Genomic DNA, 27,889 nt, shown 5'->3' on the forward strand with positions numbered 1-27,889 from the left:
TTATAATTATATATGCAGTAATATATAGTAAAATTATTAAAAATCTTGATTGACATGTTTGGTATAAGAATCAGGTTATCGATAACGTGAATCAAATTTTAAAATAACCTCATAAAATTTTGTGAAATTTTGAGTTATTGAAAAAAAATTAATTTAAAATTTTAAATTTAAATTAAAATTTCTAAAATATTCCAATAAAAAAGAAGACGGCGGCTGGATTGTGAAGGAGGAGGCGGCGTGATGGAGGCGAAGGAGAAGAGGTCGATATAAGTGTAGAAGTGGGAGTCGTGGCCAAAATAATGAGGGCACGGGCGAGGGAAGGTTGTCAAAGGCGGCGAGGATATGGAGGAGTTCGGAGAAGAAGAGAGGATAAGAGCCACTGGAGAGGGGGATAAAGGGTGGGTTTTGTGTGATTTTTTTTGGAAATAATTTTATCCAAAAATTTTTACAAATTATCAAATAAATAGATCTAATAATTTGAAACGATCTCTCCCGAATCCCTCTGGATTGCCTCCTCTTAAAGGCAATCTAGATTACTATCCAAAAAAATATGTTAAATATAGTAATTTGATGGGTCTAATTTAAATTACCGACAATCTAAAAAAATTATCAGCTGCCAAATACGAGTTACCAAAAGCGAATCTCATAATGCAATTAAAATTTACGGAATTACTGTCCAAAAAATATAACAGATACAGTAACTTAGTGGGTCTATTTTAAAATGCCAAACGCTACTCGCATAACGTAGTTGTGGCTTACGCAATCGAGAATCTGCTAACCCAGGATCTAAGCGAGGGCGCAACCCCAGCCTCGGTAGAAAGAGTGTCATTTGTTTCAAAAAGAAGGGCATGGTAGGAACTTTCCAGATCCATTTGCGCCTCCTCCCTGCCGCCAAAATTTGCATCAATTCAACATTAAATCCCGCGTGGGCGGAAAAGTGTGCGAGAACGAAGAAGGCAGAACCTTTCGAAATCACACAAAGGAAAAAGCAGCAGCAAAAATGGTATCGAGGAGAGAAGACGACGAAGAGGAGGAGAAGAAGAAGTAACCGAGATTTCCTCCGATTCTAATCCGAAAGGCGAGGAAAGCGAGGACTACGACGAAGAGGACGGAGAAGATGTAGAAGCCGATCGAGACGAAGACGAAGAGGAAAGCGAGAAAGAATGGCGTTTTTCCGAATCCCCACCGTCCGATCAAGAGCGGAAGTCCCAGAACATAGCCGCTCTCGTCAGGTATGCTGGATTTTCTACTACTCTCCTCTCTGATTATGAGCAATCTAAAGGTTCTGGATTTTCTTCATAAATCGCTATTTTTTTTTATTTATGATGGAATCTGATGCTGAATCTAGGGTTTTATCTGAAAAATATTAAGACAGGATCCGAACAATGCCGATTTTTCTTGTTGAGGAAGGAAGAGCGAAATTTGTGATTCAGAAAGAGAGAAGGCTGGAGTTTGGGGCAAAAAATGAGAAAATTGGGGCATTTATAGGATTGTAAGAATGGAAATATGTAGGTCTAACTCATTATATAGATGGAGCATTGAGATAATAATTCAAAAAAAAGAAAAAAAACTCTTTACAGAAACTCCGGTTGAGAAAATTACACTCTGATTTTGCTGTAAATTGAAATTATTCCAACGTTTTTTGATATCTCTCAATATTTCTTACCTTCTATCATGTTCAAACAATGAGACCAATTCTTCCCTTATATAGTCTTTTCTTCTATCACAAATCAAAGCATAAAGTTTAAACTTCTAGGCTACCTGGAAGCAAATACTTGTAGAGGATGCTAATCAAGATATATTAGAACTTCAAAAAATGAATATGTGTAGTGTGTGTCTTTGATTCTTGATGTGATCACTCATATTATGTAAGGGGAAAGTACAAAGCTCCAACAAATTCTTGATAGGTACAGCGTTCAACCCTGAGTTATTATTTTTAACAGATATTGCAACTTTTTCTGCAAAGAGTGTGATCATGTTTGTTAGATATCTTCTTCTGGTCATTGTATAACCAATATTGTGACAGGAGTGGCTGTGTATGCATATATTAAGCATACTATATTATCAGAACTCTAAATTACACAAGGCAGTGGCATCCTTTAGGTTTTCAGATTTCTAAGAACTTTAAGGAATTAAATCTTTAACTGATTGTGTACTTTGCATACACTTGAAAGGAAGGTCATTCAACTCCCAGCTTTATCGATCACCAGATGCTTCCATATCCTACTATTTTATGCTGCAACTTAGGTTGTTTATATGTGCAATCCAACCTAGATTTCCAACCTGGATCATTTTCGCTAGTCAAATACAAAGTACTAAAAAGAAAAAAGAAAAAACACTTTCACCTGTTGCCTCTTATTAAGCGTTACAGCACTCAGTTTTTCCTTCCAGAGTGAGATAAGACACAAATTAACATTTTATTGAAGGCTCATATATTTAATTTATATGGTAGCTTAGCTAAATAATTTATAATTGTGTAACATAATGATGTCATTTTTCTGTCGTTATAAATGTGTTAAGATCTATGGTAATACTTAAAATTGGCAAAAACACATGAGATAGGAGAGGAAAGATGGAGGTAGGTGGAAAGAATAGTCGATATGTGTTTAATTTTTCATTTGTTTATATGCAAGCATGTTGAACTAGATTTCGAGCAAATTTTCAGCAAGCACGGACTTATACAACCAAATTTATAATCCAATTTTTGTGGTCTCTGCATATGTTTGTCAGTTGTCCTCTTCCTTTTTGCCACTTGCTACTGTAATCTGAAATTTTAGAATTTTTTATTATCCTCCAAACCAAGATTTCAAATTCTATGGGCGGGACTGTCTCTTTTTTTTCATGGAATGAAATACGCTGCCGCCCCCTTTGTCCTGACATTGAGATAGAGGATGTTCCAAGATATCCTGATTGGGATGCTAGAATATTAGTTGGACAGTCCTGTCCGACACATGGAATAGTATCCTGTCTCGATGTCCCATGGGACATTCTGTTGGGATCTGAATCTTTGCTCCAAACAACTTCTGTTAGACACCATAAACTTTTGCAATTATCATTTCACAAGAATATAAGAATCACAATGTTCTAGGAATGTGAGGTTACAATCAATTGGTGGATTACCGCCTGTCATTATAAATATAAAAAGCATGATAGCAGTTTTGATCTTTAAAAAGGACAAGTTGTTATTTATCTTTTCTTCTTTCTATATTCCCCATCTCTGCTTCTTATTTATGCAAACCACTTTGGTTAAGAATGCAATAGTTTAATAGTTTCTTTAATAATGATCAATCTGCTCCTATATCTGACAGAGGAAACCTTCTTGTAAGAAGACAGCCACTTATTCCACGAATACTGTCAGTTTCTGATGGAGCAGCAGTAGCTAGAAAGCCATTTAAGCCACCATGCCCAAAGGCATATAAAGATAATAATGAAGAACTCACTCGCCGCCTTTGGGCACGTAAAAGGTTTGTTCCATGGGGTTCCCAGAGGCCATCTTTGGTTGCTATATGCAACCTTCTACATACCCCTAGTGTTTCCAATGATGATCCTTCAGAAGAGAATCAGTGTCTGCCACCTGGGATTGAGCCTTTGATCTTATGGCAATCTGGAGGATCAGATGTGGGAAGTAGCAATTTTGTGCAGATTGAGGTAGATCCACTACTTGTTCGTTATCTTCGACCTCATCAAAGGTATTGTTCTTGTTTCTCTTGCATGTTACATTTCCCTTCATATTCAATTACGAGAGTTTTCTTTTTCCTGTTCTTTCTACTCAAGAAGCATTCTCCTTGCTAAGCTATACCAGTTCTCTTCACTTTTTTTTGTCCACCTCCAAGCAACCCCTCCCAACCCGGGGGGTTGCCCCACCTCATGTCTGTACCCTGGTTTCTCTCTCAGTGGCTTAAGACCATATAGACTTCTCAATGCTGGGTTGTTGTTAATGGCTCTTGTGACTGACAGCTCTATCTATATGATTAGTAAATTATGAAGGAACTAAATCTATGTCAAACAACAAATGGAAGGTAATTGCTTTCAGACTGTCTAGTGTGCTACAGTCTTTCCTGCTCCTAATCAAGATATTTGAGCCTTTATGTTCTGTGGTGAAATTTCTTTAACTTTTGCAATTTAATGCAGAGAAGGGGTTCAATTTATGTTTGACTGCGTTTCTGGTTTATCCAGTTCTGATGGTATTTCTGGGTGCATTCTAGCAGATGATATGGGGTAATCAGCTTTTCCTTTATTATCTATCACTGATTTCATACTCCATTTATCTGTTCAGTATTTCTTCCTGAGTGCCTCTTTTGTCAATTATTTTCTCATATTCTGCAGATTGGGTAAGACTCTACAGTCAATTACTGTGCTGTATACCCTCCTCCGTCGGGGCTTTGATGGCATGCCAATGGTTAAGAAGGCTATGATTGTAACTCCTACAAGCCTTGTTAGTAATTGGGAATCTGAGATTAATAAGTGGATTGGTGGAAAAGTTCAGCTACTTGCTCTATGTGAAAGCACAAGGGCAGATGTCCTGTCCGGGATCGAAAGTTTCTTAAAACCCTGCAGTCCTTTTCAGGTTTACCTTTAAATTTTTTTTAATTTTTCTCAGTTAATTAGAATTGAATATTAATCACTTATATGGCACATCAACTGGCAACCTATTTTAACTGTTGAGTAAGCTTCACTTTTGACACATTTATTAATGCATGATACTCTTCCAGGTGCTCATCATATCTTATGAGACATTTCGAATGCACTCAGCAAAATTTGAAAAGAGTGGAAGCTGTGACCTCCTTATATGTGATGAAGCTCACAGACTGAAGAATGACCAAACATTGACAAATCGAGTATGTGAAACTGCATCATAGGCTTCTCAGATAGATGGTTGGATACTATTGTGTTTGTAAAGTGTTTGCTAGATGTTTCTTTTGGTATTATTTCTTTTGTCAACATATTAATATGGAGTTCCTTGCCGGCTTTTTTAGAATTAACTGCTAGATTAGGAATTCAAATTATATTTCCTTTCATTTGAATTGTTTTGCTTACTTTGATAGAAATTATATCCATATATTTATCTTCTATAATATAACATTTATAACTTAAATTATTATACTTTTGATAGGCATTGGCTGCTCTTCCTTGTAAACGGCGTATCTTATTGTCCGGAACCCCTATGCAGGTAACTATAACATATATACATATATGTATGCATGCATGCATGCATGATAGTATGTACGTATGTTTCTATGTATATTAGTTTCACATGACGTGGATTAATTTTCTCGAATTTTGCTCTAATTAATTTAGCTATTTTATTTCTACAGAATGATCTGGAGGAATTCTTTGCTATGGTGAATTTTACAAATCCTGGAGTTCTAGGGGATGCAACATACTTCCGTAGATACTATGAGGTGATTTGATTGCCTTACACTTAGTCAATGTTCAAGAACCCATGCATGAATTAGGGAATATTAATACTCTGCTTACACCGGCATTTTTTCCAATTTCCTGAGTAGAGATGGTAATATATTTTCTTCAGGCTTCTATTGTCAGCCACAAGCCATTCAAATTTCTAGCATATTTTATCCCATGGCTACAAAGTTGATAGTGAAGTGAAATAACTGAATCTGGGTTACAAATACATATGTAATTTCCTTAATATCTTTTTTGAACTTAGCATAAAATTTACTAGAATGTCAGAAGCATTGAAATATTTCAACCTGCATGCAACTATCCAATTAGAGTTATATTTGAACATGATATTAGCTTTCTTGACTAATGGATTACTTAGAAGAAAATATGTTTAAAAGCTGCACCATGCATTTAGCCAGTTATCCATAACTTTATTCTTGGCATGGAGATAATTGATTCGAAGTTTTCTTGCTACTTTATGCATCGGATGCTGGATCATTTAGTTTAATCGATCATTATCATTAATAAGGTGAATCTATATTCATGCTTAACAGATCATCTGATGCAGGACCTCTCAGCGATGCCCTGCAATGCATCAGAGGTACCTGGAGACTAGATATGAAGAAAGTTTGTAACTTTATATCATATTGGTCACTTGTTCTCCAGGATCTGAGTATGGAATAGCATAAAACTTGCTTTGAAGTTATGGATAAGTGATTGGTATAAAATTATGCCTTGGGTTACTATGGGCAAGGAATAATGGTAGGAACAGGAAACTAAGAGGTTTAAGGCTGTAATTGAAGGGTTCATTGTAAACTTATAACCAGACTTCAGTGTATACTATATAACAAGCACAAAGTTGAAAGACAGCAGCAGATTTGAATTTCCGTAATTCATAATAGAAGAATCAACATATGAATCCCTGTTGAAAGAAATGGCCTAACACATCAAATCCAGCAGATTTATTTCAGTCATTAAAATCAGCTTCCAAAAGAAACCGAAATCTGATGATAGATTAGGAATCATTAGTGGCAAAGAGTAATCAGGATCAGTAGAGAGAGAAGGATTAATCAATGAAGAGGAGAAGTTCAGGAGCCAGGAAAGGAGGAACAGCAGGCCTGCTATCATATCATTTCTTCTTCTATCATTTATTTGCATGACTCCCAAAATAAGTCTACTTTTAAACCATCTGGATCTACCTACAAAACCATCTGGTCACCTATCTTTTTTGTGAGATTAGGACTTTGCAAATGAGGAAGAAAAAGAAAGAAAGGACTTTAGTCAAATATTACTGTTCACACAATTGTAGCATCAATAGTTCTGTGAAAATTAAATTTCCATTAATATTGAGACTCTAAACATAAACAAGCAATCAGTAAACACTAGAGGCTCAAAACTAAAACTGAATCTGAGCAGTTTGAGCAACCTTTGAACTCTGGTTTGTTTCCTTGATGCGTAAATAGATGGATGTCAACCAATTATTTCTTTAATGTTGATGATTGCTTCATTCAACTCTCTGGAACTTAAATTGGTGATCACAAGCCTTTCGAGCTGATTCTTTCATCCATTATATCCTCCCTTCTTGCACATCCACTGATCCTCAATTAGTGTTGCATTGGTATCTCTTCCATCTCTTCAAAATTTCTAAGTTATTGGTTTCTCTTATTATTTCAACCTTGCCTTTCCATCCTTTGGACCAGACTTCAGGGTCTAGATGCTTCAAAATTTAAAGAAGCTTCACTTGAACCTGCAGAGGTTAGAGCCAAAACTTTTGCATGCATTGCATTATCACTTCTGTGACCTGCATGGAAGAAAAGGTCAATCCTAGAAATAAACAAGTAGATGCAAAATTCTGGTAGAAATATAAAAATTGCAACATTGGTGAAATTGAGGGGTGACAAATAGCAGCATCTGGAGTATGCAATTCAGAAAAGTTGTGGAAGTGAACACAAGTTGAAAATTAATAGTCTAGGGGCTGTTGTAGGAAAAAGTCCTAAAGCATGATAATTATCATGGGAAATTCCATAGAAATCCTTAGTATTACTTTGTTAGTAACTAAATTTCTTCAAAGACTGAAAATGAAACTGAGGAACCTATTAGATAAAATAAAATGTAATGCCAGATTTGTCTTGTCCATGGGCAATGTCTGAATATTCATTTTTTTTAAAAGTTTGGTGAAATTTAGTGGATTTAGTATATTAAATACAAGAACTATGAAAATGGCAAACGGATATTTATATATTTTTGCATGTTAGGGGAAATCCCATCACTTTCAGAAAATGAAAGGAAGCAACACACATATATATGTATTAAAAGTCCTGATATACAGTGTTGACCCCTTTCCCGACAGCTTAAGCTTGTGGGTTCTAGCGGTTAGTTAAAAATAAAAGCACATACATGTATACATACATACATATGTACGTATGTGTGTGTGTGTGTCTGTATGTATATATGTATGTGTGTGTAGCTGTAGGCAGTTTCCTAATCTATGCCTTGATACGTCTGGTCTCAAATATTCTAAGGCATCTTTTCCTAGTTAAAATGGGTAGTATCCAAAGTTTATAGAGTCTCTATGAAGTTAAGAAATTAGAAACTACATAGAAGATTATTAGTGAGTTTGAGATATTGGTTGAAAGAATGGGATTACAATATGGTATTGCTATCCAAGACCATATTGCCTTATTTCCAAGCCTCATATAAGATCACCAAATTTAAAAAGAAAACAAGAATAATTAACCATGAAGAAATCAATTGAAAACCTGAGATTAGTTACCATAATGAAATGGTTTATCTATAGGGTGGGCCTTGGTACAATAGTAAGTTTGGTCCATTGGGAGTCATGGGTTTGAAATATAGAAACAACCTTTGCACAGATGGCGATAACATTGCATATATCTGACCCTCCCCCCTTGCAGTGGTGGGTGCCTAATTGGCAAATTGTCATGTCCTGAGACTTGAATGATTTAATTTCGAGATGTGACCATCATAGTCAATTAAATAAGATGTGAAACTAATGCTTACAGCGAGTCATTATGAATATGCCATATGATCGAGTAGACGCTGCTGGATATCACTGACCATAAAAAATGAAGTAAAATATAGTCGTAAAACTTTGGATCTAGCGTATTTCACATAGAAACAGTGCCTCTAAAAATAGAGATAAAATGGGAAATGCTATGTTGCTGGGTCACTTCAATGATTACTAGATCCAAAAAGCAACATCAAACAACGGAGCTCCTTTCTTTGGGATCGTCCACACTATATCCCTCACTAATCACTCTAAAATGGTTGGACACTTATATCCTCATAGCAAGTAGGTGAGGTCATTTATATTCTCAACAATGTGGTCATTATGTTACCTAACAGACGTCCACTTATATCTTCTTTGATAATTTGAGTGAGCCTACTGATATTCCACCTAGCTAGTTGTCCACATCTAACTTCAAGTATGATACGGATTTTCAGATTTGGTAGAAACTAACATGTCATACGAATGCTTGTTAGAAGATTTAAATGAAAATAAACAGATTAGAAGAGGATCTAAAAAGGATGAATCAAAACAGAATGAATACACAGAATTTCAAAAATATTAAATTTTGAAAACTTATTTGATTTCAGAGTTTCCAGATAGAAACCAAATTTTTTTTCAAGTTCCATTTGTATTTTCATGTTTGAACATTCTTTTCGAATTAAATGGAAGCTAACATATGCCATTGTGGAAAGTTATCAAAAAAGCTCCAATTGAAAGAAAATAATCCATTACAAAACCAATTCTTCGAAATCTGAGATAATTCAAAAACTAAAAGTCTAGATTTCGAAGGAACAAGGTAAGTCAATTTACAGAAAAACTTCAAACTTTAAGTTGATTATATATCCCAAAATTTCAGAAACCATAATGTTCATGTTTAGAACTTCAAAGTAACATTATCAGCTTGGGCTTGAATAAAAGTGTTATAAACATAAGCAAATCTTGATTTCAAGTTGCATCAAAAAACTACTTGTGAAGGGATCCTAGGTTTTAGTAAATATCATAAGTTTCGGAATTTTACACACTTGAGCTTGAGCATTATTAAGAGACTTAGATCCAAAATACAAAACTTGAAATCTTAAATTCTTCTAGGAGCATGGAAGAGTCACTTGCAAAATGATGCAAAAGAAAGAAACAAGATTGTCAACCAATTTTCGTCTTCTCTGTCTGCTTCTCCTCCTTCTTTCTCTCTTTGATGTAGCACAAGGTCCAGCCAACATGTACTATGAGTCTATGAACAACTAGACCATGCCAAGCATCAGAGGAGCTAGCTGACTTGTGGGCAAAAACTACAGGAGGTTTTCAGCAGATTTTCTTATAAATTTTCATTTCAGCAGATTTTCTTATAAATTTCTCATTAGGGATAGTATCAAATTTTAGTCACGTTTCCATATTTGTAATAGAATAATTCTAGTTTGTTTTCTTATTATTGAGTCTTATTTCGAGTATGATTCTACATCAGGTTTAATGCTTGAGTTAGGGTTAGGATATCATATCCTATAAATAAGCATGTACCTCATTGTAAGGGACAATCTTTCAGATATTAATAAAATTCTTTTCGAGAGAATTTCTTTCACCAAGTGAAATATTCTTCGTTGATCTTCAAAGCATGTCCTTGTCGATCAAATCGCCCCTTCTTCCTTTTCTCACTACATCACTCTCTCTCTCTCTCTCGCCCCTCCTTCCTTCAGTCTCCTCCTTCCCTTCCTCCTTTCATGCAAACTCCTCCTTTTCTCCCCTAGTCTGCTCTCCTTGGCCTTTGTTTGTAAGTGTTTAGGGTGGTTAAGAAGGGGTAGTTTACTAGTTTGGTTCCCCAAATTAGTTGACGAGGTCAGCCAAGTAAGCTGTTCAATGACGTAGTAGGCATACTGCTAACATAGCTCTAGGAAGGTGTGCTTGTTTACATAGACAGTACTGCATTTTATTTTTTTATTCTTATTACATGCTCTTGTCAGATACATCGTCTCGGTACCCGGCCTTGTACCGGTACCACCCTATCATTGTGTCAATACACCTTGTATAGGGCTGGTTTAGCATACCAAGTATTGGTATGCCCCTCGTGTCATGCACTGGTACCAAACCGGTAAGGTATGGTACGCCCCGTACTGATCAGTTTGGTATATATGGCATACCTTGCTCTTATTTCTTACTTACATTTTTCATTTACTTAATACGTTACATGTAAATAAGAAATTATTCTCAATTTAAGTATGATATAATACTTAAAAATTCAAATGTCATTAGAATAATTAAGAATGAAAGTTCAAATTTCAAGCTCAAAAAACTTGACTTTAGGTTTTGGTCAAAGAAAATTATAGAGACTTCAAATACTAAAATATTTCTTAAATCTTAAGAGCTTCTAAGTTCTGTTATTTTGACATGTTATTCTAACTTAAATGTCTTTAAAAAGTAGTATATCTCAATCTCCAGTAAATTTCATCTGATGTGGCTTTAAGCATATGCCATCAAAATGATTCACATTCAGAATTTGTACTCGTACAGCAAAATATATATTCATGTTGTAGTTTGTTATGTTCAGAAAGTGGTAAATATCCCACACCGGATAGGGAGTGGGACTTAATGCTGCTTATATACTCATGGGTCCATCCATCCACCAATTGAAACTTTTGGGTTGGATTGTAACACAAGTGTTAGAGCTCCACAGATCCTTCAACATCCTCACTTCCAATCTACGTGTTTCTTCTCTTTGAGTTCCTTCCGGAAGGGTTCCATCCCACCTTGGTTAGTAAATGTGAGAGGTGGTGTTGAGATAGTAGTAATAATCCCACATTGGATAGAGAAGTGGCCTTAATAGTGCTTATGTACTCATGGGCCCACCCACATACTAGTTTAAGCTTTTGGGTTGGATTTCAATATGTTACATAAACTCCATACTACCTATGAAAATTACATTGCCCCAGAGTTGGGATATCAAATTACCTCATCACAATGCATTCTTCTGTTAGCTTAAAACTGCCCAAATTATTTACCTCGCTTCATTTAGAGCCCTTACAGTCTTGATTAGCAGTTTTTAAGTTGTACATTGCCATAACATGCTAGATAACTTCTACATTGGTTTTCATATGTTGTGAAAATATCTTAGATGTTATATTTCCTCAAGTAAAGGACCTCTAAAAGATTAACAACCTTGGATTCTTAGTTGATAACAACCTGTACACATGATGATTTTTCATATTCCAAGTGCTGCAATATGAAATAAGTTGAGTTATCTTTAGCTCATGAAAAGCAATTAATTAAGTTAAATATTTTGAGAGACAGTCATAGAAGCAGACAGGACAGTTTTTCTATGAATTTGTAATTCTTGATGGTATAGTCAGTGCATTTATTGCAGCCTTTACTTACTCCAAAATATGTAAACTCTTTGTAATGCAATTTTTTGATGGCTTTAATTTAAGACACCAATCATCTGTGGGAGAGAGCCTATGGCGACCATAGAAGAAAAGAAGTTGGGTGCTGAGAGGTCTGCAGATCTAAGTTTAAAAGTAAACCAGGTAAGCTTTCTTCTAGATCATGCTGAGGCCCAGCTGACATGCATAATTCTGTAGCACAACACAATTGACCTGTTTTTGTGCATAGCTTCTATGTTCATATGGACACCATGAGCTTGATGATGCTTGAGCATAAATTGTAAGCTCTCTTTCAGATTATGGCCCAACTGACGTGCATAATTCTGTAGCACAACACAATAGACTTGTGCACAGCTTCTATGTTCATGTGGACACTGTGAGCTTAATGATGCTTCAGCATAAGCTGACATAGGCCATTCATCCTTAGGCATAAGGCTCAGCTGCTAAATTCCTGATAGTTTTTTTCTAATCTATGGATCTATTTTCTCAGTTTATATTGAGGAGGACAACACATTGTTGTCAAATCACCTACCACCAAAGGTATGATGCTTATTCTTGTTTTGAATTCTTCAATTTTGATGTGCTGCAATTCCATAGCTTCTATACGTTTTGTCTTGTTGAATTTTGGTAGTTTGGAACTTGGAAACTGGAGAATTTAAGAATCATTTTCCCATAGATATCTTTTCCACCAATGAATATCATGTCTCCTTTTGACCAGTAATTCTTCCATTTCTTGGCATGAAGTTAGTAAACTGTTGCTTGCACTCTATGCCCCAATATTTGTTTTTTTTTAACAGTTATTAACATTAAAAACCAAATATAAGTGAAGTCCAACCGTAGAGTTTGGCAGGTTAACAGTATAGGCCAATGAATTTGTAGTGGAAATCTTAGCATGCATAACCAAAAGAAACAATATTGGAAAGATTGCTTGGAGGCAAGTCTACTTTCACTGCAGGATGTGAAAAGATCAAGATATCAGAGGATGCAGGAACCCACTCACCTTATATGATTTTGCTAACTTGGGGAATGTGGTGGAATGTGATGGGCTGAGATTCCACTAAATATCAGAGACCTAGTGTGAAATGTTAGAGCAGAACCAAGCAGACAGTTAATACCATGAAGCTTCTTATTGAAATTGACAATTGAGATGTTGTAGCTAAATGCCTAGTGAAAAATTGGATAAATATAATGTGATGAACATAGATATGTCCACAAATACATAGATATACACCAATATGAAAGAACAAAATTAGCACGCCTTTTTCTTGAGGAGGCCTTTTGCTGTATATTAGTTGGCTTTGAACCAAATATCAACTTAAGGACTGCAACATGATGTTCATCAAGGTTTTATGTACTGGTAGGAACCATCCAGAGTGTCAGATGGGATTAGTTAGGAAATGGACTAGGATGAGATGGGACATCAACCCAGTTGAAGTGTTGGTTCATAGGGTGTCACGCCTTGAACCTATCTGGGTTGGCCGCATGACAGCCACACATTCCCTAGGCAAGACCTAAAAGAATATATAAGGCCTAGAGATTCATTACAACCTTAATACCAATGAATAATAATGATCTCAATTCATACCAAAATATTCCATATTAATAAATCTTAAAACTTGTACAATTTCAAAATTCAATCATCCAACTAGTATCAATGATGCTCAACTATTCATCCATTGACTAATGATCCCATACAGCAAACAAGCACTAAACATCCTATGACTTTGAAAGGAGAAGATAAGGAGTGGTATGAGCTTTATAGCCTAGTAAGAATGCTCTATGCATGTATATCAGCATGAAAATGCAAACATGTTTTAGCAAATATAGAGCTAATAGGAAAAAATAAGATTCATACATCAACAATATGATAATTTAATAATGCTTAATGAATCAAGTATAGATGTTTATAAAACACCCATATAAGCTATGCAAATATACACATCAGGTTTTAACCTTATAGCAACTCAATTGCATACATATCACCATAATAGGAGTCTTGAGATGCATGCCATATATCACCACAATTTTGTTTAATACATGATATATATCACTCAGTCAACAATTCTATTTAACAATAATTCAGTGAGATCACTTATCATTAATTGGTTAATATAGTTCGAATCCTGATACATTATCATTTGAGCACCGAACTAGTCTCGCCCATGCTCCAACCCATGGCAGGCCAAACAAACACACCATGTTTCTGCCCATGGTTGGCAACCACAAAATTACATCTTATCCTATAGCTGATATCATATATACCATATTTCACACATGCCGACTAGTCTAGATGCCCCTTTTTCTCCTGATCTTGTAGTTATACAAAACTCAATTAAACACAATTTATCATTTTGATTTGATTTCGATATTGGACTAGTCACAATCATGCTTTAGGCCGTGGCAGGCCAAATATGTACCATTCTTTCTCCCATGGCCGGTAATCACAATATCATATCTCAACCCATGGCTCATACACCACGTTTCACATATGTCTGACTAGTCTAATGCCTCCCTTTTTCCCCACTCTTACAATTTAGTTTAATTATGTCACAACTATGATTAGTATAGTTTATTATCTGGAATTGACTTTCTGACATGGGACTAGTTACAGCCACACTCCAACCTATGATAGATCAAACACAATGTTGCATTTTAGCTCAAGGCTGACACAACACATACACCATGTTTCTAGCATGGTCGACCAATCTAGATGTAGCCCATGCCCCATTAGACAATTATATCAAAGTCATGATTTTTCTTAATTTATTTGCACTCTACATGATCATTATAGTTAAGCACTAATTTATAAGTTTCATACAAAGCTAGACTAAGAAACGTCATAATCTATGCAACATCATAATCTATAATAATCTATGCCAATATGTATAAAATATCTACAATCATGCAAGATACATTTAGATATAAAACTTTCATAATCATGTAGATGATTATGTTGAGGGATTCTTACCTCCATTAATGACAGGCTCAAATATAGTAAACACTGACCCACTTCTCAATCTATGAACTTAGGGGCAACATGTTCTACTCAACACCATCTTGCCCAGGCAATTGCTCCCCTACATAGTCAGGCCTTATCATTAGAATAATTGAAATGTCTAGGGTCCATAGTAGATAATTATAGAAGAATAAGGTAAATGGTTGCACAATGCTAGCTTGGGATCCCTGATCACACAGTGCCAGTCTGGGACCCCTCCAAGGGTCAATCGGTGGATCTGGGGTTTACCTAGATATCTAGAATCTCCACTAGTCCATAAGATATCTAGAGAGAGAAAGTATGAAGAAAAGAGAGAGAGAGAGAGAGAGAACTTCTCTTGCCTCCTCAAAACTAAAGAAGACCCTTCCTTTCTTCAAAGCAGAGGAATATCCATGCTTCCAAGGGGTTGTGGTGGGCCAATGGGTGGCTACCACGGTGGCGTTTGGTAGCAAGGCAATGGTGACGACCTAGACGATGAGCCACGACTGGCAGCTGGCGATGGTGTGGAAGGAAAAGAAAAAGAAAAATAGGTGAGGCCCTGTTTAATGAAATCCGGCCATCAATTGGCTTTAATCCTATCGGCAATGGCAGCCTTAAGGCTAAAAAAGGTGAGGAGAGAGATTAAGGGCCTATTACCGCTGTTTCCGATGAAGTCATGAGGCCGGATTAGTGGGAACTCAATGAAAGACCAAAGGATCCTGCGTGATAATCGGTGGTGATTGCTTATGGTTTGTTAACAAGGTGCCTAGAGGAAGAGGAGAGGGGTTTTTATAGATCCAATCTTGGGTATTGCCAGTCCGGCATGCCTTCGGATTCCTTTCCTTTGATAGACTTGGGGAGGAAGATGACTTCTTTCAGGAGTCTTCCTTCCTCGTCTCATGTGCTTGGTGCATACTAACTTGCCCAAGTGGCTGGTCCAGGCCAACCCAGCCCAAACCAGGCCCACAATAAAATCAGCTCTCACACAGGGAATCCCATTCCACTATAATCTGGGGTCCCTTGGTATTTAAACCTCGATTTTTCATTTACCTGATTCAAAACTATACTGGTTGGGTCTTTGCTTTAAGTGTTAGTTTTCAAAATTTCATACTAACATCTTTGATATTACATGGCTAGCCACTGGCATGAGCATACTGATTCACAAAGGAAAATAATATTGATGAACAAATTTGTGTTGCTTTTGTTTTGATGATTCTGTGATGATACTCTTCTTTGATAAGTTATATGTCTTTTTGAAATGATCTCTTGATTAAGAAATGAGGAAAGTGCATCTTCCCCAAAAAGAAAGCAGTTTTGTCAACTGATACTTGCATGAAATGTGAGAGAGGAAAAAGTGAGTCTGACTTCCCAAAAGCATGGAACTATGAATTCATGCCGGAGCTAAGAGTAATATAAAAGTAAAGTGCTGAGCACACTTTGCTTTTTAGTTTTTGAACAAGCAGGACTAGATATATGAAATCTAATTACTTCTATTTTTATGGTAAAACACCAAGATGATTTATAAATTCTCTCCCTTTTATTGACTATATGCTTGCCCATTGTGACTCTCTCTCTCTCTCTCTCACACACACACACAAATGAAAGTGCATATTATCAAATAGTACTATTTTTACTGAATTTCATTTGTAATTTCACAGCGGAGGACATACCTTGAAAAGAAGAGGCAGTCTTCCTGGTGTGTTGTTTTGGGAAGTTTATCAGGAGTTTTCATTAAATAGTGTGTTATATGAGCGTCATTAATGTAAAAATATAGTTCACTATACTCGAGCTAGATTTGACACATCAGCAATGTCATATTGTATGAGAAACTTATCAAGTATATACACATGATTCAGTAGGTTGAGTAAAGGTAAATCTTTAAACAGAGTTGTCATGATGATGCTGCATTATACAAGCCTTCTCATGAATCTGTACATTCTATTAGCATGCTTCATTTTCACATCATTTTCTTTTTTGTAAATCCGACTATCTTAGTTTCATTTCATTTAAGTCCTGATGCACAAATAATGGTATGTTAAGAAAATTGACTAGTTCAACATTTGGTACCCAACAATCAATGCTCACATTGCTTTTATCTACTTAGGTGTTCATTTGCTAAATTTTGCTTTCACAGACTGCATTTTTAGCTACTGACTGGGCTATGTTTTTCTAGATAGTGGAAGTGGTTTGTTGCAAGTTGACTCCTCTGCAACTTGAATTGTATAACCATTTCGTGCAATCCAAAAATGTGAGAATACATCCTTACCTTACATCTACCTTCTTGACATGTTGTGCAAATACTGCTTTTGGTAAAATAATATATGATGTGATTGTTATCTTGTATCTATGCTATATTTATAGGTAAAGCATGTCATAGCTGAAGAGGCAAAGCAATCAAAAATTTTAGCATACATTACTGCTCTTAAAAAGCTATGCAACCATCCAAAGGCAAGCCATTTGTAATTTGCACTTCTTTCAAGTTTTTTCTTGTGCTTTCTGCATTGTTATTCTGTGTATTTGTAGCCACAGAAGTACCTTAGTTTTGCATTTCTTGCACTGCAAAAGTCGGTAGGAGTCTTCTAATTCACTACTTTGCTAAAAATGTCTCTTTTGAACATATTAAAAATAAGCATTTATGCATAAGGGTTTTTCTGAAAAAAGTATTGTGTACGAGGATAATTAGTTCGTTGCTCATTACATAAGCATCTTGGATATATTAGGCAAAAGAATGTCAAAATAGATGAAGCCATGCTTAATAAATTAGGGATAGTTGGATAGAGAGAATATTCTGGGATATGATGTGGTCAATGCACATTGCTTGACATTTTAAATGAAACTTCTACGAATGCATCAAAACCCCAACATTCACATGGTTCAGAAAATTGCAAAATGAAGAGGATCCAAGAAGCAATATACGCATTGCAGAATTAATCTATTGAGACAGATATGTTACAAAAGCGGGGAATATAAATCCAGGAATATTGGAGAAAGCATAAGAACTGGACTGAAGGACAAGGTAATATGGAATTGAATGAGATGGTATATGAATGTGTACAAATGATCTAAGCAACTTTTAGCAAAGTGAGGTGCTCAAATTTGTTTTCACGGGCCTAGATAGAGGAGAAGGGCTAAGCTAGAGGTTATGAAAATGGACACGGAAAAAATTGTAATAATAGAGGTAGCCTTCTGTAGGAGTGAATACCAAAATAAGGATTTGTAATAGCTTCCCTAATATTTGGGGAAATGCTTGATGGTTATTGTCATAGACTCATAGTTACGGTTCTCTAAAGTTTCCCCATTTAGCATGTGTTTTGTGTGGGTGTGGGGTTGTGTCTGGGTGGAGAGAGTGTTGAGGTGGAACTTTAGACAAAAGGATCTTAAATGCTATTGGTAAGAGTTTCGACATGCCTAACTTAAATTGAGTAAACATGCTTTAAAATATTTAAAGTTGTGACAACTTAAGTAAGTGTTTCTTGAGTCCAAAGCACATAAAAATGCCACGACTGCAATGAGTATACGAGAAGAGGCAAAGGAAACAGGAAGATGAAGGTGTCCTCATGTTGTCTGATTTACTTCTACAAAGGAAACAGTGATAGAGAGATCCCTTGGTTTTCATTTTCTCTTCCTCTCCCTTATTAGGAAAGGAGATCATGAGAAAGAATGAAGAGAAAAAGGAATCATTGGAATGGAATTCGATTTCTAACATGCTTTAACCAAGGTTTTAAATATTGTGGGATGGGAGTATACTAGTTTTTCCATGAATGAGACTCCTTACATCTAGATATTTGTGATAGGGGATGTTCCATCTTGTTTTGGGCCCATATTTGGACTTGTCTCGACACTTGTGATGGTGCCTCATCTCAACAGTTAGGAAAATGTGATGCCTTGTCATCCTAACGATATTTAGAACCTTCTCTTTAGTGGATCAATCAATTCATGATCGTTGGTGGTCAGCACAACTAACAAATACCATATCAATCAGCTTTTTGTTGGAAATCTTTATAGAATCTAATATGGTGCTCTATAAATATCCAATCTTTTTGATTTTTATTTCATCTAAAATTGTTAAAGTAGTTATCATGAATATATATTAAAAAAAAAAACTTTAGATGATAAAATCTTGGTCAAAAATTTACAGAGGGGGGCTACAGATTTTATTTTATTTTATTTTATTTTATTTTGAGTGTGTGGTGGGGGGGGACATCCAACCTGTGTATAGGTGAATATATAATGATCGTTCTAGATTGGAAGAGGGTGCCTACATTTGAAGTAACTACAGCTTGATGAGTCATATTAGCTACTAACCATTATTTTGATTGTTATACTATTAACTAGTTGATCTTGTGCTTCAAAGATGACAATGCTTTCTTCCAATGTTTTTGTCTTTATGACTAATCACAATAATGAGATTCTACTTACGAATATATTTAATAGCCACTATATACACTATTTGTACAATTATTACTGAAGGAGGCACTTGCATTCTTTTCTTTATTTTCGAATTACACAATAGCACTTTGTTGCATCATTCTTCCTTTCTCTGTAGATCTTGCAAATCTGGTGGATCTATCATATTTTTTGAACTTACGTGAAAATTTATAATATTATCATTAGAGATATGGGTGTTGTTTTTTCTAAATATGCTGTAGGCCCTATTTGGAATTGCTGTTGGCAATAGAGCTTTTAAAAATTGAACTTTTGGGAAGTAGAGTTTTTGCAAAAAGGTGTTTGTTGTTTGGTAACCATATTTCTCAAGTGCTGTAAAATTTTAGCATTTGTTTGTAATCAAATTGAGGAAGTACTTTTGATATGACAAAATGACAATAAAGGATATTGCATAGTATTGTATGGTATACTATACTATACAATATTATTACATAGTATAATATTATTATAATTTAACATAATATAATGTTTTAACTTAATATGATATGATGTGATATCATATAATATAATATAGTCATGTACTATTACATAGTATGATATTATTATAATGTACTATAATGTAATGTAACATTATAATATAATATTATTATAATCATACTGTAATATAATATTATTATAGTATGGTGTAATAATATGATATGATATGACATGATGTAATAAAATATAATATAATTAATATATTATTATATATTAAAATATTATTACATCATATAATATTATTATAATGTAAGATAATGTAATATAATATAACATAATAATATTATAATATATTGTAATATAATATTGTTTACACCACATCCTTGTTTGGGTTGACATGGGAGACATGTGCATGATTAGCTGCAAGATAAGAGGAGAAAATGTATAATGAGCCTTCAGAGAAAATTCCAAGGGACAAGATTGAATGCACATTGAATAGAAGCCAGTGGAAGGTATCTCACCAAAGACTGAATGTGCAATAATGGCCGAAAGAATGCTGATATGAAACAAGCAGAATGAAAATCTAGCAAGGATTTTGGCTAATACACGCTATGGGCTGATAGTTGGTGCTGAGTGATCATGCTAAAGAACATGCATAGTTGGAAGACAACAAGCGTCAAGTACCATAATCGTCAAGAGCGGAAGCAGATGTAGGAATAGCTTTTTAAAAGTTAGCTATTATTTTACTTTAATAAAAATATTGAATCTATACTCTATATGAAAGACTGTTCGATAATCAATCTTAAGTACTTTTTTATCTTAACTTAATTTTACTCTACAAGTAGTTCTACCATAAGAGTAGTTGTAACTTAGATTTATACCATAATCTAGCATTACAACCTTACTATAACCTAGCATTACACCCCTATCCAATCCATCTCCTTCCAATGGTGTGATAGTGGTGAAAGTTCCTAAAGGTCAAGTACCTGAGTCTATGCTACTCTCTATCCTCCCTTCGTTCTCTATCATCATCTTTTTGACTGATCAAATGCTGGTGCCACACTCGCGCACATAACCTCATTGCGGTTGAGACTTGATACCTTTCTCCAGTAGCCAACCAAGTTCCTTGAGATCTTGAGTTCTCTAGTGCTCGCTTGGATGGGATGGAGAAATGGCCAACAAATATTATATTATACAGTATAATAATATGATATGATATGAAATCATATAATATAATATAAAAATAACATCTTAATGTATTATTATATTATTATAGTAATATATTGACCTTATGTGATTTATTTGTGACATTTTGGTCACTACGAAACTTTCATTAAAACAAAAACAGCTTCCCAACTTCAACCAAGTAGAGCTTTTGGGGAAATCTCCAAAATGGAGTTTCTCTCTAGTAGGGATTTTTCACCTTTTTGGGGAACCAGAAAGCACTTCTCAAAATTTTACCAAACATCCCCATATCTCCTGAAAGTGCTTCCACCCTCTAGAAAGCACTTTCTTCCAAATAGAGCCCTAATATTAGTGCTCATTAAACTTATAGTTCCATAGGCTTATATTTTTTCTAACTATTTTATTTAAATTTGCATTATTTTATTTTGTTCTTGGTAAAGTTGTTGAAATTGGAGCTAAAGTAACAAAAACTACTGAAACTATATCCAAAAGTAAGCTTTGTGAATCTTGGTGATGATGATCTTTCTGGTGAGTGTTTGTTTCTAATATCATTGGTAATATTCGTTGAACTCATGAATGCTATGTAAAAATATGCACATGCTAGGAAGAAGGGGAAACAATCCAATGAAAGTACAAAACCTATTTGTATATAGCTATAATTTCGGTGATTTTTATTTTGATATGGATAAAGAAGCCTTCCATGTGTTCCTTTTTTTTTTTTTTTTAACTTGACTGTTGGTTTTCATTAGAAATTCTCCTCATTATACCATAATATGCAATAAATTATGTAATTGCAGATGGTTGGTAGCAAAGAAAAAGCTATTTAACTTATGAGGATAGAAGGTCTTGATCTTCTCCTTATTAATAATACTATGAGAATAATGAAACCACTGTTACTATGATGTGATGAGACCCTGCATTATGTAGCTGAGGTGTTTTTGAGCTGTATCAAATTTTTCCTTTTTAATGGGACTCCTCATTGTTGATATTTTAAATATACTTGACAAATGATTCATGTCAAAAATAAAATCTCATTTTCCTATTTAGTGAAGAACAGCATTTGCAATATTAATTTTTACATTGAATTTTCTTTGTAGTGCAGCTCATTTATGACACTATTAAAACTGGAAGTTCAGGAACATCAGGTTTTGATGATTGCATGCGCTTTTTTCCTCCAGAGCTATTTTCTGGGAGGTAATCTTGAGTAATGTTATCTCATTGCTCTGTTAGTCAAAGTCTTTTATATCACTAGGTTTTCATTTGTCTTGCTAGATCTGGATCTTGGACTGGTGGTGGTGGAATGTGGGTAGAACTGTCAGGGAAAATGCATGTCTTAGCTCGATTACTGGGCCATCTCCGACAGAAAACTGGTGACCGAATCGTTCTTGTATCAAATTACACTCAGGTACACTAAATTCTGGCTTGGTTCTTGTATTTGCAAACATAAACAGCACTACTTTGCTGGTGTCTTATTTGCTTTAGAAGAATTTGAGTAAGCCTAAAATGTTGACTGGGCTCTGTATGATGAGACAACAACAATATATATTTAAATTGATATATAAGAAGAAATCGGACAAATATCATTGAATAAGACAGATTCAGAGGTCTCCAAACAGATTACAACCAACTTGTGTGCATATAATTTTTTTTTCTGTTTATAGTCTTTGTTTACTTCGACAACTATTGTATGCCTGCTATTTCTAGTGACTTCTAACTGGACATGGTAGCCACTATTTTTTTTCTAAACTTCATATGACCTATTACTGACGTGCTAGCTGGATATGTTATGAAAATTGATGCTCTGTCCTTTAAAAGAATTTTAATGAACTATGTGGAAAAATGACAGCAGTAATAAGGTTCTTTCGTTGCACAAGGTCAAAATTTGGCACAAATAGATGCTGATCATTGGACAAAATTTTTATTAAAGATTAAATGAATTTCCACAGATAAGATAGATTTGTATAGAAGTTCCATCCTATTAGAAGCTATTACAGAAAGACAATTCTGAATTAAACTGGGAAGTTTGATATGCAAACAAAGCTGCATTGTAACATTCATGAGAGGGCGCATAAAAGTATTTGGAAGAATTATATTTTAAGCTTGAGAAGTTTGCTTGAGACTTGGGAGTCACTACAACAAATGCAGTAATTGGGCATTGGAGGTACTTAGTTCTTATAAAGCTACAATCTATTCTACCTCTCTCTTGAAAATGAGTATATAAATGGGTGTATATTGTAGAAGATGCACTATTCAACTTGTACTACTACCATCAACCATCCATTTTCTATAATGTACACATTACATATAAATCCAGAATCTTCCATAAGTATTGAACAAATATGAAATATATAACTTTGTAAACAATTTGTCAACTATTAATGTCAGCTTATGAATCTTTATTTGCCAAACCTAGTTTTACAACCTCTATCAGTGCTAGCCTAAATCCTTCCTCCATTTTCTAGACCCCTTCCTACATGCTTGAGGTCAAATCTTTGTTTCACATGTTCATACATATCAGCTGGTTTTCCATCACTTTGTCCTCAATTTGGACACTCCGTTGTTTCTTCTTGTGTCATTTATTTTTCTAAATTTTAGTACATGTCCATCTCAGCATTGTTATTTATGCTATTCCTGTCTTATGTTTCTGGCCTTTTTATGGTCCCACATTTTGAGCAAAGCAGCATTGCAGGTTTACTATTGCCTTATTAAATTTTTCTTAAGTTGCCAAGGATTAAGTTGGTCAGACAGTGCCCCATTTATGCTAAATCTCAATGCTAAGCCTCATTGCCGGAGCTAATCAGTCTTCATTTAACCAACTATGTAAAAGTGGCCTTTTTATACATATTATCTCTTTCCAAAATTTTCAGGACATATTTTTGGATCCTCATCTGCACATCATTTCTTTATTGCAGTTTGCATTCATTTGACTGTCTCTCCTTTTTTTCCTTTTTTTTTTCCTTTTTATACATATTATCTCTCTATTCTGTCAACCAATTTTGAAATCTTTTGATTTTGTCTCACATTGGACTGGAGCGAAGGACCACTGGCCAAACAAAACATAGTAGCCTCTTAAAATGCAGCAAACATGAATCCAAGCACCCACTTAACATTTTGCATTAGATTAGAAAAACTCTCTTTAAAATTTGAGTATGTAATAGTTTCATGTGGTCTTTCAAGTTTTTAGTGTGAAAATCAAAACAAGAATTTAATAAGAAGAATTGAATGAAAGCCATTCACAAAATAACAGTTTAGTTTGAGGAAATATAATTAAGCATAATCCAATAAGATAATACAATAATAGAATGATAAATGGAGTTTGGTTCATGTGATGCAAATTAAGAGCACAAGTATTGAGACAAAACAAATACACTAATCCAAAAGACAAGTCCAATTTACCAATCCACAGAAAAACATGAGCAATCTAGACCTAACGGATGATTTTTGTTCAATAAAGACTCTTGTGCAGGTTCTTGGTCAATCCATCCAACTAACAGAATTTTCACTCAGATCAGCTCGTTTAAAAACATAAGTTTTAGTTCAAATCGATGCAGATTAGATCTGCTTTGTTATTTTACTATCCATGAGGGACTTTTTACCTCAAGGCAGGTCTAGAGATTCTTAGATTTTCCAAAATTGTTGCTTCAAGTGACTATACAGGACGAAATCTTATATATGAGCATCTGTACACATTATTTTAATTGCTAACTTGATCTTTTGATTGAGGTTGGTCACCACCCCGTGTAATTCATATAGGCATAAATGATATTGGTGATCCATAAGCATGCACCACTAGTTTGCTACTACATGTGCACTGTGCGATATAATTTCAGATTTTCTTGTTTAATTTTCCTAAAGAATTGTTTTGTTCGTGTGCATGTGCTTGTCTGTATTTGCATGTTAGAAGTGCTCTACTTCTTTACTGTTCCAGCTTTTGTATCCTCCATTGATCTTTATTATTGTTGAATTCTAACAGACATTGGATCTTTTTGCTCAATTGTGCCGGGAAAGAAGGTACCCATATCTGAGGCTTGATGGGACTACATCGATCGGTAAAAGGCAAAAGTTGGTCAACCGTTTCAATGATCCATCTAAAGTGTGTACATTCTTCTCTTTCATCTAAGGATGATCCATTGCAGCAATTTTGCTGAACAAATGGATGTGATATTGCAGGATGAGTTTGTATTTCTCTTAAGTAGCAAGGCTGGTGGTTGTGGACTTAATCTGATTGGTGGAAATCGCTTGATCCTCTTTGATCCTGACTGGAACCCTGCGAATGACAAGCAGGTAATTATCTGTTTTTAGGGACATGATACTTTGTCTTGCAAAAAGTTGTTCATATCTTTTGTTTTCTTGTATGTCTTTGATATAAAAAGGCTGCAGCAAGAGTCTGGAGGGATGGTCAGAAGAAGCGAGTCTACATATATAGGTTCTTAAGCACTGGAACCATTGAAGAAAAGGTCTTGAACCCTAGATTTCTAAATTTATAGTAACTTTTATGTATAACTAGTTCACCATTCTATATTGCTTTAATTATATAAAGAATTTATCAATTGAGCAGATTTTCCATTTTCATCAGAGACTGATATAAGAATATTTTATAGGTGTACCAGCGTCAAATGTCAAAAGAAGGCCTTCAAAAAGTTATTCAGCAGGAACAAATAGACAATCAGATGCAAAAAGTATGAGAACTTGATGTATATGCCTTGCTTTTTTCCTCCTTTGATGCCAGAGTTATTACATATCCCTTCTTTCAGGGTAATTTTCTTTCAACAGAAGACTTGCGTGATCTTTTCACATTTCATGAAAATGTCAGGTAATTCCTGTTTTCCATTGTTGATCCTTTCAGCTTATTCTAATGGTGTGATACGCATTTTTCTTTTTATTTTTGGAATATAATTGTTAATTGGGAAACCAGTTCAGTTTTGAATTTTTTACATATTAATGCTTGGGAGGTTTGAGGAGAACTACCATGTCAAAAATAGGAAGAGATGAAAATTTTTGAGTTGTAAATGTTATAATTAAGTGTTGTTCAAACTTCTAGTTGCTGCAACTGTGAAACTGATACTCAACATGTTGAGGTACTATTGTTGCACATGTATCCTGGTTTTTTTGGTCTAACTATTTTTATTAGGCTATCATTTCTATGTTATATATGTTAATTGATACTCTCTCTCTCTCTCTCTCTAACTGCTATGTGCACGTGCACGTGTGGGGGGGGGGGGGGGGATGCAGGGTGGTACGAAGGGTTAGGTTTGAGTATTAAGGACATTGTGCTATCCTTGTTGAACCACTACCCCAAATCTCTTATACCATAAACAAGTGTATGTAATGATCCGTAGGCCTCTATGTCATTGGCAATTCAACAGCTGAACTCATAAATTTTTAATGTTTATATCAATCTCATGATAATGGGACTTTCTCATAGGTCTGAGATTCATGAAAACATGAATTGCACCCGTTGCAAAACAGATAATCTAATGTCAGTGAATCGTGATGGTAATGAGATAGAGCCTAATGACGATAAATATTCAACTGACAAAGGCTATCAGGCCAATCAAGTGGTTGATGATATTGGCGGGTTTGCAGAAATTGCTGGATGCCTGCACAAATTAAAAAGCTCAGAGAAACAGGTAGGAATATGCTGCCAATCCTGTTCACTGTATGGTCTAATCTATGTTTTTGCTACAATTCTTTCTTATATGTTTTCTTTTTTTCCTCATAATACAGCTTGGAGCCCCGTCTGAAGAGGATCTTGGAAGTTGGGGTCATCATTCTGACCCAATGACTGTGCCTGATGCAATTCTTCAATCTTCGGCTGGTGATGAGGTGTGATACCAACTTATACTTTTAATGTTCATAAAGACTTTTTGGTAGAACTTGCATCACCTTCTGATATGTACGTCCACTGCTGTAGCAACCGTCATCAATGAATCACTTTATGTCTGCTTTATAGCTCCTGGGTTTGCATTTCATCGATCTCAGAAGCTTCACTTACAAAATGAAGTTTACGAGCTCCAAAATGACTTCTTTGTCGCAAGTCCTTGATTATGTCAAATTGTTACATGCATGAGGGATGATTAATCATTTGTTGACCATGACATTTTTGCTTTACTGTAGATCACTTTTGTTTTCACCAATCAAGTTGACGGGAAACTTGTACCAGTTGATTCAGCAGTAAAACCGACCAATCAACAGTTGAATGAACCAAAAGACTCCAAGCAAAAAGATGAAAAATCCCCGTACTCCTACCAGCAACTTAGATCGCAACCTTCAACATCTGATGAAAACTGTAACAGGAAGAGTCCTATGTTAAGCACACCCTTTTTGAATAGACCTACTAAGTTGATGAGGGCACCACCAAATAGTATGCCTGCACTGAAGCAACCCAACACCTCTTGGGGTAATCAATCATCCTGCAAAAGGATTTGTGTTGCTTCTGATACATCTGATGATGATTTGTGTGAATATTCCCTCTTAAATCATTATCATTTTACCTGACGGGTTTCCATTTCATTCTTGGAGTTTCATACAGAGAGAGAGAGAGAGAGTTGTTTTCAGATCACCATTCCATTAAGTAGATTGTTCATGGGCCTACCTTCGTATCTGCTGGCTGTCATCTGTCTCGAACCTATTTCTTTTGTCGAAGATGGTTTGAGGAGCAAAGTTGCCAAGGTGAATCAGCATGTCTGATATTGCTTCCCTTTACATTAGAATCCACATAAGCCCAAGAAGAGTTGGGCAGTCTAACCAAATTGGCTGACGAACCCGAACTAGCCTTGGAGTATGGATTTTTCCTGGCACTTAAAGATACATCTCTAAGCCACGTGTTAAGGTAATCAAGGAAGATGTTTCTTTTCCTATTCTTTTTCCTCATGTAATATCTTTCTTTTTCTTTTTTTTTCTTCTGTATGTAATATCATAAATGCTCAATAAACTTGCTATATTGTTTTAAAATGATCTTGCACTCTTTCATTTACGTCGGTGCTTCGTTATGAGCAATTTGTTTAACCTGCACAAACATAATCCCAGTTTGCTATTTAATGAAGTTCCCTTTCAGCTGTTGTTGGA

At 35.2% G+C, this 27,889-nt stretch overlaps 1 protein-coding gene and 1 long non-coding RNA gene across 2 annotated transcripts; one reads left to right on the top strand and one right to left on the bottom strand.

Annotated features, from left to right (window-relative positions):
• The first annotated feature begins 665 nt into the window (after window positions 1-665).
• On the top strand, window positions 666-27,889 carry LOC105060877 (DNA repair and recombination protein RAD54). The gene is given in 24 exon segments (XM_073248091.1): window positions 666-1,034; window positions 1,037-1,232; window positions 3,309-3,689; window positions 4,132-4,218; window positions 4,327-4,567; window positions 4,713-4,838; window positions 5,114-5,170; window positions 5,316-5,402; window positions 11,848-11,943; window positions 12,290-12,302; window positions 12,305-12,339; window positions 16,947-17,021; window positions 17,135-17,221; window positions 21,924-22,015; window positions 22,094-22,226; window positions 24,795-24,914; window positions 24,992-25,105; window positions 25,195-25,278; window positions 25,423-25,500; window positions 25,576-25,634; window positions 26,247-26,451; window positions 26,549-26,647; window positions 26,939-27,221; window positions 27,354-27,889. Coding segments are annotated over 24 exon segments (2,940 nt in total). The 5' UTR covers window positions 666-1,000; the 3' UTR covers window positions 27,512-27,889.
• LOC109504837 (uncharacterized) lies at window positions 6,668-16,344 on the bottom strand. The gene is made up of 4 exons (XR_002163251.2): window positions 15,431-16,344; window positions 14,768-14,876; window positions 12,800-12,871; window positions 6,668-7,204 (listed from the first exon to the last, which is right to left on the bottom strand). It is a non-coding gene; the product is annotated as an uncharacterized lncRNA (long non-coding RNA).

This window comes from Elaeis guineensis, chromosome 13 (genome assembly GCF_000442705.2).
Source record: "Elaeis guineensis isolate ETL-2024a chromosome 13, EG11, whole genome shotgun sequence".
Classification (NCBI taxonomy): Eukaryota; Viridiplantae; Streptophyta; class Magnoliopsida; order Arecales; family Arecaceae; genus Elaeis; species Elaeis guineensis.